At 36.7% G+C, this 16,393-nt stretch overlaps 3 protein-coding genes across 5 annotated transcripts; 2 read left to right on the forward strand and 1 right to left on the reverse strand.

Moving 5' to 3' along the window:
• The first annotated feature begins 677 nt into the window (after positions 1 to 677).
• Positions 678 to 6,547, forward strand: LOC129576557 (uncharacterized). 2 transcript variants are annotated; one of them, XM_055461780.1, is made up of 13 exons: positions 678 to 1,084; positions 2,331 to 2,437; positions 2,581 to 2,801; positions 2,902 to 3,104; positions 3,269 to 3,617; positions 3,707 to 3,910; positions 3,997 to 4,122; positions 4,197 to 4,427; positions 4,773 to 4,959; positions 5,025 to 5,179; positions 5,250 to 5,355; positions 5,527 to 5,609; positions 5,678 to 6,547. In XM_055461780.1, exons 1-13 carry the CDS (start codon positions 905 to 907, stop codon positions 6,133 to 6,135), a joined length of 2,610 nt encoding a protein of 869 aa, XP_055317755.1. In that variant the 5' UTR covers positions 678 to 904; the 3' UTR covers positions 6,136 to 6,547. The 2 variants fall into 2 exon arrangements, with proteins under 2 accessions (XP_055317755.1, XP_055317756.1); XM_055461781.1 differs by having other exon boundaries at positions 741 to 1,084; positions 4,194 to 4,427; positions 5,527 to 6,547.
• On the reverse strand, positions 6,157 to 10,591 carry LOC129576556 (kinesin-like protein Klp61F). 2 transcript variants are annotated; one of them, XM_055461779.1, is made up of 8 exons: positions 10,277 to 10,591; positions 9,863 to 10,163; positions 8,777 to 9,787; positions 8,344 to 8,647; positions 7,911 to 8,197; positions 6,927 to 7,814; positions 6,581 to 6,802; positions 6,157 to 6,492 (listed from the first exon to the last, which is right to left on the reverse strand). In XM_055461779.1, exons 1-8 carry the CDS (start codon positions 10,327 to 10,329, stop codon positions 6,472 to 6,474), a joined length of 3,087 nt encoding a protein of 1,028 aa, XP_055317754.1. In that variant the 5' UTR covers positions 10,330 to 10,591; the 3' UTR covers positions 6,157 to 6,471. The 2 variants fall into 2 exon arrangements, with proteins under 2 accessions (XP_055317754.1, XP_055317753.1); XM_055461778.1 differs by having other exon boundaries at positions 6,157 to 6,802; positions 10,277 to 10,526.
• Positions 10,592 to 10,878: 287 nt separating this feature from the next.
• On the forward strand, positions 10,879 to 14,447 carry LOC129576559 (kinesin-like protein Klp61F). The gene is made up of 5 exons (XM_055461782.1): positions 10,879 to 11,097; positions 11,182 to 12,803; positions 12,915 to 13,168; positions 13,279 to 14,014; positions 14,109 to 14,447. The coding sequence occupies exons 1-5, from the start codon at positions 11,054 to 11,056 to the stop codon at positions 14,252 to 14,254; spliced, it is 2,802 nt and encodes a 933-aa protein (XP_055317757.1). The 5' UTR covers positions 10,879 to 11,053; the 3' UTR covers positions 14,255 to 14,447.
• The last annotated feature ends 1,946 nt before the right edge of the window (positions 14,448 to 16,393 follow it).

Raw genomic sequence — 16,393 nt, forward strand, 5'->3', positions numbered from 1 at the left:
AAGCGTCTTTTCTACATTCATTTGGAGTGTGCACTAGATCAATAACATGTTGTTTTTTTTCTCTTCTTCTTTTCACTTGGTTTTCCATCTCTCATAATGTTTGCGACAGAATACACGGTGATTATTTTACATCATTCCATTTTGGCTGTATTCATTCCATCGACCATTGTGTTGCATCAAATGCTGTAAATTTTAAATATTATTGTAAAAACTTTTGATTTTTAGTTCAAATCAAGCTTTTATAATGATATTACGTCAATGAGAACTCTTTTCAAGGGGAAGGTTTGCAAGAAACTTTGTTTTTGTCTGAGGAATATGACGCCAGTTAAACTTTCACACTCATTTGCGTCATCTCTCGTCCGACAACAATGACAGCCTATAATGCCCAACTGCGCTACAATTTCTCATTTTCAATTTGAGTATTTTTCTTTTGCATCGCAAATTAAACACGGCTGTGTTATGCAGCCGACGTCTTCAAAAACTGTGAAAATGCAAATGGAAAAGCGTAAAACACAACACAGTGAAATGTCGTTCTATTTCATCGTCACTTGGCTTAGTCACCACAATATATAATTGATCCATTGTATGGCTTCTTCGATTTTTTTTTTTCAAAGCAAAAAGCTTGTGCTGTTGTCTTAAACAACATCGGCTTGTGTATTTTTTTTTCTCGTAGTGACAAACAATTGCCGTCCATCAACGTCGCAATAGTATGATTAGTTTATATTTGACCACGAAAGAAATTATAACCATTGCCAGTTCGATCGTTGTTGCGATACTATATTACTACTAGTGCTCTCTTTGAGCTAGCAAACGGCATTTAGAAAAACAAAAGACCATCAAATTTTCCGAATTTGTGTGGAAAAATTGACAAGTTCTTGTTGACGAATATTTGGTGTTTTCTGAAATGATTTTGGGTGTAAATCAGCGAACAGTCATTGTGATTTTTGTAATTTCAATTGTTGGATCTGTTTCAAGTGATTCGAATGAAATATGCAGTGCGTACAGTGGACGACGAATGTATTTAGATGAAAATGGAAGTGGAGCAATTCAGGCGGCTAATGTTACAGCTTCGACTTTGAAAAATGTGAGAAAACGGTTGCGTTTTGTTTTCAAGTGATTTTGTTTCCCCATTGTGAAAGCGAGCTCAACACTTGATGTGTTCAAACATTTGAATTGTTCCTTTAACGGAAATTTTTGTTCAACGAATGTGGATTTATTTTTATGTTGCAAATAACCGCCGTGTGTCAATGTATTTGTCCTCACACACACACACACACACACACCCAGCTGACTCTCGGTCAATCGTTTAACAAGATTATTGTACGTCGATTCACTTGCGAATTTCGTCAATGAAACACATAAGTACAATCTGTTTGTAACCGATTCTGATCCAAATAAACTGTAGAATGACAGCAAAATACAAAAAAAAATCTCGATTAAATCAAGAGCATTGACCATATTTTGATCGGTTGTACCATTGTGACGATCAATTGCAATCATTTCTAATTCAATAATTGAATAAATTCAATATGAATGTCAACGTTGTATGTGTGTGTGAATATTTTCTCTGTGTGTGTACATTGTACAACCTTGGTGACCTAATAAGTTACTCGTGTCGTGGATTTGTCATCGCTTAACCAATTCAAAGCTGTGATACCTTTTTTCATTTTTTCCCTGCAAAGTTCTAAAAATTTGGCTTAAATGCAAATAAAATTTTAAAAAATCGATTCAATTTTAAGTCTTTGATAAAGGTGAGCATGCATACTTTTAAATTATGGTGCGACCGATTGAAAATTCATAAGATTTTCCGTGGAAAATCTTGATTTTTTCACGACGTATTTTTCCAATACAAACATAAGAAAAACCATGGAAAGATTGTTTTTCCACGTTTTTTGTTTTCAATGTTAATTTTTAGATCAAAAGATATGTATCTGTACATGCTTAGCTTCAAAACTTCATTCCGAAATAAAATAATAATCGAGTTGTTTGAAAATTTTCCGATTCTTTCTCGTGTGTTGACCCCCTAAAATTTTTTTTTCCGAAATGCAAAATGCCCTATTTCATATTGTACCGAACCAAATGATATAAATTATATATTTTTTGATAGGTTCAACTTTTCTCTGTCATAAAAAAGTCATTAGACGAGAAACGAAATAAAAATTAACAAATTTACGTGTTCTTGCAGAACATATTTAAAAACGGTTCCATATGGAACCATCGCTTTGATAGGGTTAATAGAATTTATGTGCTAAAAAAAATTGCAATCGAAATTTACCCTTTCCGGAATGTACAAAAATGCATTTAATCCGTTTTCGTTCAATCCATTTCAGAAAGTTGCGAGAGTTGAACGTTTTCCCGATGGAACAGCAATTATACACTATCATTGCCAATTGGAGTTGATAACATGTGCTGGATGTATTTTTGCCGTAAACATTACGTAAATACTCTAATTCAATGCCATTTTAGTTTTCATCCAAAAATTTTGATTTTTTTTTCCTCTGAAATTCAAGAACTCAATAATTGACTGAGCCTTGCATGATTTTCCATTATTTATTTGATTCCATTTTTCGCTGTCGTTAGCAATACACAATTTGCAAAAACCTGTGATGAAGGCGACACACAATGTAAATGCGCCGATTATATTAACTTCACTGAGCCACCGTACGAGGAAAATTTGACGGAGAAAATGTGGTGCGGAAGGTCACCGTATGAATTTCGAACCAGAGGCCGTATATTGGTCATTGACTATGTGTTTCAAAAAAGCCATGATAATCCATTTAACTTAACCTATGTCAGTGAAAGTATGTACACATTAAACTCGTTCGATTTGATTTATTGTTTCTTTTATTTGTCTTTATTATTTTAATTCGATTCCAATAATTTTATTCTTTTCGATTCCAGAAAATCTGCTAACGTATGAGGGTAATGTGTCAGCAAATCAAACGTCTAAAGATGATGTGCTTGAATCTCCATTTTTCCCAAATTATTATCCACGAGATTTAACCATTGATCATGTGATCGTATGCAATTCAAACTATACCATCGATTGTATTATCGAAATCGAATTTTCTGACTTTCAAATTTCGTTGAATTCAGTGATGGAGGTGGGTTTAGATTTGAGGTTTCATTGGAACTTTTTCTAGAAAAATGTTTCATAAGAAGAGAGGAATTGTTAGTTTGAAGGATTCTTACAAGAGAATTGAATTGAACAAATGAAAATGTTCGCATTGAAATCCTTTGTTAGAAAATCCCGATATTTTTCTTGTAGCTTTACGATGAACAAGATGAATTGATTGAAAGATACACAGGTGAAATATTTCGACCGCCGATTATTCGTCTCTTGACACGCTTGATGCGAATTCATTTCAATGGCAATGGAGGAACTGGTGCCGGTTATCGTGCAGCCATACGCTATCTCACGCCAAATGTCACAGAAGAAACGGTTAACACACATTGCGGTGGTCTGGTTGAAACGTTCGGTGGTGCAATCACAATGATGAATATGACCAACTCGAGTGCCATGGCCTACGATTGCATTTGGCTTATCAAACCGTCGAATAACTACCTTCATTTGAAAACGCATCTTTTGGTTCGCATTGACACATTTGAGAATATGGGTAATCAGCAACTTTGTTTTCTTTACAATGATATTATAATTAACGCGATTTTGGGCATGGAGCTTTAATTTCAACTGTTGTTTTCTCAGAGAGTGCATCAAGTGTTGTAATTCGAGATGGTTCAACATCAAATTCAACCATGTTAAAACAATATGATTGGCCGATTGAAGGGAAACATGAGAAATTCCAAAGTTTCGTTACAACATTGTCGTCCGGATTTTATATTTCGTTCAAGGGCGTTTTTTCACCTGAATCACGTTTCGCCATCGTTTATACGGCTTTTAGTTACATGGGTATGGATTAATTTGGTTTTATTTTACATTTCAATCCAATAGAGTTTAATTGTTTGGCTGCAATCATTCAACATTATATTCTACAGATTGTTTCCCAGGGCCGGAATTTCTGTGTGAAAATCATCGATGTATTCCGTTCTTTCTTTCTTGTGATGGATTCGATCATTGTGGCGATGGAAGTGATGAAAATGAGCGGTGCGGAAGCAGTGAAGGTTAGGAATATGTTCAAAAATTTATATTTTCGCGCCATTTTAACTGTTTCTTCATCCATTTTCTGCCAAAGCAGCCGATGAAGCAGAAACGAATCAGTACTGGCTCACGCATACGCCAAACTACTTTTTCCCGAAAATCGATCATTATCCTGATTTAAAGACGGCAACGTTGGTATTTTTAGCTAGCGCCATGAGTTTGGTCATGCTGATATTGTTGTTAATTATGATTCTGTACCGAATGAATCATCATGTTCGCGAACAAAGAGAACTACAAAGCCAATTGAGAACGATTAGCGAACTTTTGGGTAAGAATGAAACGAAATGAAGTGGTTTTGTTTTGTTTTGTTACCGGAAATGAAAATCAATTTTCGTTTCCCGTTTAGTTCAGTAAATGACAATTGGTTTGTTTATACATTTAAATTGAGTGGAATTTTCGAGAACGTTATTAATTGATGTTTTAATTTCATTTTGTTTTAATGCTATTTACGACATGAATTCGGTTGGATGACAGCCGATAAATAGGTCGATTTTAGGACAAAGATTAATATCTGTGACGCATTTGTTTATTTTTATTTTTTTTATTTTTTTTTTCAAATATATTAAAACATTGACGTACTGACTATTTAATAACATACGATCAAAATCCTTAGATAATAGCGCAAATAATCAGAATGAAGAGAATGAAGCAGCTCAAGAGGAGCCACCAGCATACGAAGAACCACCAGATTACGAAGAAGCAAGTAGCTTAAAATTGGATATGACTCTTCGACGATCCAGCACTACCATATTGGAAACACATCAAAAACGGCGACGATCACGCTCGCGCTCGCGTTCAAGGTTTGTGCTCGAATTCAAATCGAATGTTTAAATCTTTTTTTTAATGAATACGATCCATTTTTCAGATGCCACTCACGACAATGCGAACAAAATTCCTTGCTGAATATGCCCACATGTACACCAACACCGTCTGAAATGCTCATACCCGAGCTGTACCTCACTGATCGAGAAGCATTGGCCGCTAGCATTATTGAATGTGAAATCTCTTCGCGAACACAACGTACGAAAATCAAATGAAGTACCATCTCAATTTCAATTATTTAATTTCCCAATTTAAATGGAATTTGCAGGTCGACACTCGGAAACGGTGAATGTGCATTCGCGACGAAGTAGTCAAATTTTGTTAATACCAGACAGTCCGCCACCCGAATATACACCTCGACACACAAAAATGATGTAAATATCAAAATATCAAACTATGAATTACACCAATCCTATACTTGCCAGTGATTTAAAATTGTTGGGACATTTTCTTATATAAACTCAACAAAATTCCTCATATAATCATAATGATGCAAATCGTTTATACTTTAAATCAAAACATATCGCATTTCGTTCATTTTCTAGGCGAAAGTTGTCATCATCTGAGCAATCGTTTGCATTAGATCCAGCATTGGACGATGATAGAGAGTCGAATACGAGTCGACTGGGTAATGAAACCGAGTGTCCGACTGAGAGCTTGGCCTAGCTGAACTCACTATGTGTTTCCTTTTTGCAGCTTTGATAATAAACACTGAACCACACAGATTGATTGATATACAAGAATCGCCATTGGTGCTAACCGATCAACAAGACCAACCAATCTTGGCCAATGCACTAACATCACCGCGTCGCCATTCACTGCAGAACGACAGTTTGAAGAGCTACAATTTCTTTGAACAGCAATTCGCGCATCATGTGCAACCGCACATTGATAGCGATTGTGAATGCGATTGGATTGGTGCACATCATCATCATCACAAAGATGACGGCATATTCCATGTGAATTCATTCAGTTGGTTGAAAAATAAATGCGTAAAATACGAAACAATGCCATCACATCGGCTAAAAATGATCTTACGTAAAACCTCGTCCGAAAATGAATTGCTATTGATGTCACAATCAAACAATTCCAGCCTCCGGGAACTGTCCACCATTCGTCGATCGTTTAGCAGTGGACTCCTATTTGGCAATTAGACAAAAATAAAACGAGTGCTGTTCGTATTTTAAGTATATTTATTCAGTAGGAATAGAATTGATTATTATAAAAGCAAATGTTAGTTTTTTAAACAACAAAAACTCAATGTAAGACAGATTACTTAATAGTTTTCATTTCAGTTTGTGAATAATTGTTATAATTGTATAAAAAAAAACATTATTAGATTTAAGTTTTACAGTTTAAATGAACATTGAATGCTAACTCAGAGGATTCAAATAAAATGTAAAGTACAACTTTTGGTGCGGGCAAACACAATTTTTGTGCAAACAATGCAAATGCAGATGGATTTATAGATTTATATCCAACAGATGATTCTAATTCTCTTTATTCTCCTCCTAGAAAATTGTATCGATTTGAGAAAAATAAATAAATTAGATTGAATCAAATTAATAGACTGGGTTTTTCTGGGCCGATTTTACTTACACAAATGCTGGACACTTCAATGTTTGAGAGATTTTGTGTGGGAATCTGTTTGCGCAGGCTACTTGTGAACGGTGTTGACATTGAATTGGCATTGAATTGTTGACTATCGCATAACGTTCGATCCACTGACTGTTCCAACACGGATGGTTGCAATGTATTTTCCATAATACTGTCATTTTCGGTTGATTCCATCACTGTTGGTGATTCAGCTCTGATTGTTTCCTTTGTGGAATAAAAAATGAGAAGAAAATGAGTTTCAATTTTTTTCTTTCTTTAGTTGTTTCAACATTCGTTTGAATATTCTTTATTGTTATGTATGCTTGATGAAATACCCATCCAAACTCACCTCCGATATGATAGCCGAACAATTCAAATCAGCTGGATTGTGTATGCTCCAAAAGTCGGCGATTATTTTACCATGTGGCGATGTAGTTGCCAGTTTTCTGGGATAGCTGTATTCACGTTTCGATGGCGTTTGGCCGGTTGGTGTGTAAATCTGTAGCTCGTCATTTTGGAATTTTTGCAATCGTTGCTGGCAAAATTCAATGTCCGAGTTCAGTGTGTCGTGGAATTCATTTTGTGTCGCTTCCAATGTGGTCATTGTGTCATCGAATTCAAATTGATAGTCAACGAGACGATCTTGTTCATCGGTCACATCCTTGATTACACCATTCAAACCGCCATCAATATCGATTCGGGTCATTTCGCATGTGTTTTCGATCTGATTGAACATATCGTACACTTTGTCCGTCAGCACATTCTTCTGTTCGACAAAGTTTTTATCCATTTCTGCTATGGTCGCCACCAGATCGTCTTCATTTTCACTGCTTACTCGCACCATTTCCGACACATTTGATTTGATATTTTTGGCAGCTGTTTTGCATGCACCCAATGTTGACGTCATCGCCGTGTTGTTGTTGGTCATTTGCGTTTTGAACTTATCAAACACATCCAAATTTTCGGCTAGATCATTTTGAATTTGCGCTTTAACCTTTCCCAAATCGTTGGCCACACCGCGAACCATTTGATTATTGCCTCTCGATTGATCCACCAACACTTTCATTTCATCAAGCAAACTGCTCAGTTTTGATGTTAGTTCGTCATGCTTCTCCGTTGAAGTGGCCAGAGTCTGTCGACTTGATTGGATTCCCTCAACGGTTGCATCACTTTTCTTCACCAAACTACGCCGCACTTCATTTTGATGACTACTGACGAAATCGAAATGATTCTCATGCTAAATAGATACAGATACATGAATTATGAGATTTTCATCCTAGCTTTCAATCGAGGTTTCAAAGAAGGTTTGAAATGTATGTGCTTGAATTCTTACCAAATTCTGAAGTTTCAGCTCACTTTCATCGAATTCTTTGTACGATTCATCGATGTTGGCCTGAAGTTCGAGATATTGATTTTTCAGTGCTTCTCTTTGCTGTTCTGCGGCTTTCAGAATTTTGTCCTTTTCCTCGAGATGCTTTCTGAATATTTCCTCAACATCGGTCTTACCGCTCGCTAAACATTCTTCGATTACACGTTTGCCCTCTTGTTCCACCTCGATTAACGTGCTTATTTTTGCAAGCATCGTTACACAAAGCTCTTTGCTTTGTTTTGTGTTGGCACCTAAACCATACAGTCAAAACATTAACAAATTATCTTCATGCACTTCAAGTGGTTGGTTTCATATTCAAAATCGACTAAATATGGTTCGATTTAATGCTCCAATTATTGAAAACTTGATGGAAGCATAAAGAAATTCCAATTCTTACCCATTTTGTTGATTAGCAACAACGTTTGATCGTTCAACGCTGATTTGTATTCATCAATGTTGTTTGTCATTGTGGTGAGATGACTGTTTAGGTTGGTGTCCAGATTTTTGCATGCTTCACGATTATTGAAATCGTAATTTTTGCGCCGGGAAATTGTTTCGTGTAATTTGTGAACGTCTTTCGTAGCAACATTCGCAACATCCATCAATTGTTTTGCTTGGGTGGTGAGTGTTTTCTCGGTTTGTACATGCTTCGCAAGAATTTGCTTCTTCTCTTGATAGCCACGTTTTGCTCTATCCAAAATCTGAATGGAAAAAGTCACAAAATCAATAGATAAAACCAATTTTTACGGAGCAAAAGACCATTTTCAATATTCTCCATAGAGTTCCAATTGAAAATATGTCATAAAAAAAAAGTTTGAATCGATGCTTACCTCATTCGTTTCTGTCAATATGTCTTCGGTTTCTTTGAGTTGTTGGTTGCGTGAGTCCAGTTCGACACTAATTTCCTCCAGTTCCTTTTGTTTGGCGGCCACTTTCTCCTTTTCAGCCTTCAACTTATTGATCTGATCGGTGAGGTCAGCTTTTTGTGATTCCAATTGGTAGTTCATTTGATTGTATGTCTCTTCGGCCATATAAACACCGTTTTTGTCGCGAGCCGCCATCAAGTCACGTTTCAATCGATCAATTTCTTCGGTATATTCTTTCAATACGGTTTTCTTTGTGAGCTTCTGATTCACTTCGGGTTTGTTTTGAATGTTTTTGGCTCGATTGGCATACTCTAAGGTGCTTGTCGTTTCTTCCAAATCCTTGTGTCCCGGTGAAATGGTGGCAATGATTGACGTTTTTGTGCGACCACCGAGCGATTCTTGCAAAAGACGCGTCAATTTCGATTCACGATACGGAATATGTGGTGTACGCTCAACCAAAGCCGTAATAACACGACCCAGTGTCAGTAGCGATTGATTGATATTGACCGTTTCACGTGTGCGAATACCTTTTTCGTTGCCGGCCTTTGAAATATTCTCACTGCCCGCCAAGTCGACTAGATTAAGTTTGCCGATTTTCAACAATTCTTCGCCTTCGATTCCGTCCTTCTCTTTGATGTGCACCAAAATCGAAAAGACCGTGTGCGAACGCGACGATTGTGCATTCATCAAGGTGGTGGCCATTCGGCGTTTTTCTTGACCTTTGGCCAACAATTTATACACATCGGCCGTACTATGTACGGGTATCTCTTCCAAACCTTGTACAATAATCGATCCCTTTTTGTTTGGATCTTCGAAGATACGAATTTGGGCGACATCATTCGACGACAACAAATCGCACAATTCCTCATTGTACAGTTCCAAATACGAGATGCGCATTGTAAATTCCACATCCATCGTACGAAGCTCTTCGAACATGTGCGATAGTGCTCTTGGTATAATACCCATAGCTGATGACTGTTTAAAAATAAAATGAAATAAAAAATTACAACTGAAACGCTCATGAGGTTCTATTTAAAGAAAAATACTAACATCTTCATAAGATGAGCTGCTCTGTGGTGTTTCGTCACCAATCATTGTATGCGTTTTGCCGGTGCCAGTTTGGCCATAGGCAAACACTGTACAATTATATCCCGATAGCACTTCATTGATCAATGGCGCTACAACCACTTGATACACGTCCGACTGCTTTGAATCCGGACCAAATGCACGATCGAATGTAAACTTTTTTGTGTGACGACCGTCTAGTGGCTGCTTTACAACAACTTCACGGTCTGACACCACTTTGACCGTTTCATGCGAATGAATGCTACGCTCACGATTATTTATTGGTCTAAATATGTGCGAATAGAAATGAAGAAACATTTGATCAGTATTAATGTCGTTCCAATCGAGTGTAATTTATTTGCAGTGTCTCTATGGAATCGGTATTACTACGATGTTTACCTGCATCGAACGTAGACTTGGATATTTTCGTTGCTTTTATTTTTCCCATTCATTTTTTATATTAAAGTTTTTCTATTTTAATTTAACACAATACAAAATTACAAAATAAATAAAATAGACGGCACAGCTAATAGCTCGATTAAAAGACAAAATCAAGTGCAACGAAAAAGTAATGAAACTAACAACGCCTTTTGATATGTTCACACACTTTTCACGAAATCAAATGGAATTCTGTTAGGATTTAGCTGTCAAATGATGAAATTTCAAATTTCAACGCGATTTGGGCTAATCCCTATCAAAAGCCAATAATCAACCAGTTTTACGGCTGTTGACAGGTTTTCTATTCAATATGAATTTATACGTTTCAAATAAACCGATTTACAAAAGGAATAAATGAAAAATAGATGAAAAATGAAAATTGCCGCAATTTTCGTCTGATTAGCGATAATTCTCATGAAACTAATAATAACAATACGTTCAACGTACATTGAAAGTATTTGTTTTTCCTCAAAAATCCGTTGCTTGTACCGTATCAACAAAACCGAAACTCAATTACGGACGAAGTGTGAGTCAGCTGTGGTGGCGCTGTGATCGTCATATTCAATTGAATTTGACAGTTTGTATCATTTGAAATGCATTTCACACAAACACTCACCATTCGATGGACGCATAGCAAATTTCAAATGAAATTTTACTGTTGAACACCGAAAATTGAGCCAAATAGCTATCAGTGTTGATTATTTTTCTTACGTGTATATCTTAAATATTTGGTGAACCATGTCTGAGCTCACGGAAAATATCAAAGTTTTTGTTCGTTTGAGGTAAACAAAAAAAATACAAGCAATGAATGAATTAAAATTTGTTATGAAAAAAATAATGTTTTATTTTTTCTTTGTTTATTCTAGACCCATGTCCAGTTCGGATATTCGAAAGTTTGTTCATGTGGTGTCTGACCAGGAGATAGCGTTGAGCTCGAATACATACACGGAGTGCAAATACAAATTCAATGCCATTTTTCCCGAATACATTCATCAAGATGAAGCATACAATGTGATTTTGGTGCCAATCGTTCGTGACATTATTCAAGGTTATAGCTGCACACTTTTTTCGTATGGTGCAACACGAGCCGACACACCGAATATTATCGCAAATCATTCAAATTTGGTGTCGTCGACGCCGATTTTAGCGCCAACATCAGTGAACATGTCAAAAATACCACCACCACCACCGCCGCCGCCAACAGTTAATAATGATACGATGAACGCTCTTGTTTCGTGTGCTATGTACCGTCTGTTTGAGCATTTAACCCAGTTGGAGCTCAGTTCATCTGTACGAATTTCATATTTGGAAATTCTCGACGAAGAACTTGTCGATTTGTTACAGCCAAATGCGGCTGGTAGCGGTATCAATCAGTTGAAAATTTTTGAAAATGACAAAAGTCAAGTGTACGTAAATGGTTTAACAGAAACAACAGTGCACAGTGCAGCCGAAGCATTAATGATCCTTCGACTGGCGCAGAAAAATGCACGCTCCCCAAAATCCCATTCGATATTCACCATTTCAGTTCAATCGAAGGAGAAGCCAAAATTTCAAGTTGAAGAAAATGAAGAGCTGTTCAAGTATCGTAAAATGTGTTTGGTGCAGTTGGGCAGCCAAGAAAGTCAGAAAAAACAAGCACGTGCCAAAACCGTACAATCACTCACCAGTTTAAGTCGAGTTGTTCAAGCACTTATCAATAAACAAACGTATATTCCGTATCGCGATTCGAAATTGACGCGAATCATGCAAGAATCACTTGGTGGCAATGCGAAAACATCAATTGTGGCCAGCATTGCATCAGGTAGTAGCGCCATCGAAGAGACAATTCAAACATTGGAATTTTTGAATCGTATGAATCGCATTGTGAATCATCCAAAAATTAATGAACGCCTCGACGATGCACGCACTCTCAACGAGATGACACTAGAGATACGCAAATTAATTATGGACATCGATGCAAATCGTAACAAATGCGGCCACTTTTTGACCGATGAAATGTACGTTAACTATCAGAATGAAATGCACATCACACGAACCGATACGCGACGGTACAAACAAGAATTGAAGGTGGTGAATGAACAAGGCGATGATTTGGATTGCACTTTTTCCAACGTTAATTCAACGCTGTGCGTTAAAAGGGACGAACTGGAAAAACTTCAAACGATTGCATCGACGAAACAAAGACACGTGCAGATCCTATCGAATGTAACGAAACAGCGTGAAATGAAGATTAATCGACATAGTGCCACCGAAAAAACCATCACCGAACAAGCCGCCGAAATTACCGCAGTAGTCAGAGAAGTCTTAGTTGATAAATCAAATCTTGATGACTCGGTGGCACGGTATAGGGTGGCGGATGCACGTTTGATTCAAACGGTTCTTGACTTCCAAGCAGATATGAAACGAAAGTTAGACGGTCTGAAAGAACATTCAACCGCGACTCGAACGATTGTTGATGCAAAACTACAAAAGACTGGCGATCTTGAAAGTAAGTGTAGAAAATGGGCTTTTTTTCATCTTATTGATACGGATCATTTTTTAATTTCGTCAAAATGTCAAAATTATGATACGTTTTTTTTTTCTTTAAAAATATCCAAAGGAGCCTTCACGCGTAATGCAAATTTGCTGATCAAGGTGATAAAAACGAAATCCCTTGCAATTTTGGATCAGTTGGAAGTGAATCTTACGAAGGAAACGAACAAATGGAATGATAATAAAAATGATTTCAGTGATTATCTGGTGTCGCATCTCAAGTCATCGGAATTGAATCATACACTTTACAAAGAGTTTGCCGAAAAATTGGGCGAACAATCGAATACAATAGAACTATCTTACAAAGAGCTCAGAGAATTGGTAATTTTTTCCTTCATTTTTTTTCTTCTAAATTTCGTATGAATCAAATTTAAAAAATTTCTTCCATTTCACAAAAAAATCGATACAACTTTTTCGTTTCGTATTTTCAGTACCTGAACCACTTTATCACAGTGAATAAAATGGTCGACGACATCAAGCAGCGAATGAAATCTCACAGCGAAAAAGTGTCTGGGATGATTAGTGCAATGCATTCATCGGTTGGAGAATGTGTCGATATTGGTAGCACTATTGATGATAAAATGCAACTGATTTACGAGCAAATGCGTACAGTCGTTGTTCAAATCCAACAAAATGCGTCCGGAATCAAGAATACGATTGAACCAAACTTGCAAGCCACGGAAAAGAATGTGCAGCAAATGAAAATGGAAATAGTTGAATCGTTGGATGCTCATTTAATTGCGGTAAATGAACAAAGGGCATTATTCACACATCCACAGCTATCCAATGATTTTCGTACAAAGCAAACTGAACTCAAAGACATCGTTGAGAAGAAAATGGTATTGGGTAATGATTTGCTGGAAAATGTGGCCATAAACAATACCTCAGCCATAGATACCAGTCGAAAGTACATTGATACTATTACCAAGAGCTTACCATCGAAACGTGATATTATTGAAGTCAATAGTGAAATCTCAATTCTCCAAAGTGATTTGAATGGAAATCAATCCCGTTTATCAGAACAATACAAGGCGAATGCAGAGGTGCTCAATGGAATCTCATCGGACACACAATCAATGTCGAAGAAAATGACGCATGAAATCTCTGCATGTTGTAATCAATTGAAATACTTTTGCGAAATGGACTTTTGTGAATACGAGCCATTAGGTAATTTAAACTTTATTAAAGTCATTCATTCACTTCGTCTTTCTGTATTCTAAGTCAAAGAGCAAACATCAAAAACATTCTTGTTTATTTACAGGTGAAACACCAGTGAAACGTGATTTTGATACAAATATTTCATTGGCTGCAACCACTCCACTTGATCGAATCAAACAACGCTTTCGTGATAGGTTTTCGCAAATCAACGGCGCCAGTCCGGGCAACTATTCATTTTTAAGCAATTAACTGTCTTCAAGACAAACATTTTTTTTTTCTCTTTCAAGATTAGATTATGATTTTTTATTTCTCACAAAATACTAAATTTTACATTCTTTGGAAACGAATAAGAAAAAAAATCTCTAAAACACCGACCAAATGAAACGAAAAGACTCAACATTTTCACTCAATAAATCAAAATTATGTGTAATTCTTAAAATAATATTCATTGCATATTTTAGTTTGGATCAACGTTTTTCTTTTTCTCTAATCGAAAAATCCTTTAAGTGGCTTATTATCTAGCACCCTAATCGTGTTGCTCATTCCAACACCACCTTATGAATATTCATAATTGACTTATCGAATTTCCCGAAATAAACGAAGTGAAATTCGAAGTGGATGGATCGAACATTTGCTCCATATTAAATTTACGTTGATATGCGAAACATACAGGCGAAATCTTGTTGAATAATTGATTGGCTCGGATTGAATTAATGATGACAACGACAATAACGATGACGACGACGATGACGACGACGACAACTCTTCGTTCACTTGATAAAATCGGAATGGAAACTAATAAAAACGGATTCGAGAGTGCAATTCTTTTATGTTGTCATTTAGCAAAAATGTTTTAGTCATTTCGAGCGTGTAAATGTGAATTGCTGATCGAAATCATTTGACACAAAAAAGCGAAAGAAGAAGAAGAAGCAGAAGAGCCAGCAACAAAATAATAGAATGAGCATCTCTCTTTTTGTTCAAGTATTGGCACATTGAAAAAAGATCAATGGATTTTTCGCAGTTGCTCTTTCTCTTTGCCTTTCTCGTTCTCTATTTCGATAAATGCAACGACACATGATCACAAACAAAAGAAGTTTATAGTTTTCGGTGAAGCGGTGGTTATTCTGCTTTGTATCCGACAAAATGCATCATCATCCGTTGGTGCTTTTATTCAATTCTTAATGTTTAAACAAAAGACAGAGCGATCAATAGGAAAAGTGAGGAGAGACGGAGTGCACACATTCAAACCGATAACGAGAAAGTTCCGTCTTCCATTCGGACTCGGATTCCGATTTCACATGAACAAAGACGAAACACAAAAAACAAACGACCACTTATGTTCACTGACAGATGAGACGAAGACACTGACTGTGAGATAGAAGGGAAGGGACGCGAGTGTTGCTACCTCTGTAGTGGATTTGGAACTGAATTAGCGAGCATACAGAGATTGTCGTTGAAAAAAAAACATTGGGAACATTAGTGAGCAACATCCAATGCGCGCACAAGGCAGCACAACACAAAATGAAGATGAAAAGAAATCGAAAATTCAATTTTCTAATTGCAGAAAGTGTATGTTTTACACGATAGAGAGGATATTTCCGTTCGAATCATTCGACTCACTCATTCGTTGCCAGCTCACTTAGCTACTACAATGCAAGCAACAAAATACACCATCCCCCAATATAAATGATGAACGATGTCATCGAATCATCTTACTTTTGTGTCTTGAGCACTGTGAAACTGCACACACACACACACACACACACACACTGTGCGAACAGAATCCGAAATTTCTACCGACTTTAATTAAGTTTAAGAAGTTTTTGTATGTTTTTTCATTCTATTTAGCTTTTTGTCTTCATTTTCATTACCACCCGCCTGGTTTCTCTCTCTCTCTCTCTCTGTCATTCTATATCTTTCTCCTTTCTTCGCTTATACTCGGTCTTTTGCCCATTTGTCAGAACGTGTTCATTATTTTTCACTTAAGTAAATTAAGTAAAGATGACCATTTCTCCTGGAAATGGTTTTTTGTGCAACTGACGGAACAAAGAGTGGTAGCAGTGACAGGCACTTGTTTGCATGTATATGTGTACAAGTGTATATTAAAGCATCTGAAGCCGATTCGAAGCAGCTTCATTCACTCGATTGATGCGGTTGCATTTCCAGTTGATGTTGGTATGCGTGAAAAATCTTTTATAAACTGATAAAGTTTAGCTGCCCTTTCATGCATGATTAGCTTTGATTCTTTTAAATAAAAATAGTTGCAAACGTTCATGCTGGGTTGTTCATTTTGCATTTACCCATCCACTTCAGGTTGGCCGTTTGCCTGTTCTGTTCCACTCGAACTTTGTCCACACATATATAAAATGCAAAATCTACATATCTGTG

This window comes from Sitodiplosis mosellana, unplaced genomic scaffold (assembly GCF_009176505.1).
Source record: "Sitodiplosis mosellana isolate CC-2019 unplaced genomic scaffold, AAFC_SMos_1.0 Smas_scaffold_6191, whole genome shotgun sequence".
NCBI lineage: Eukaryota > Metazoa > Arthropoda > Insecta > Diptera > Cecidomyiidae > Sitodiplosis > Sitodiplosis mosellana.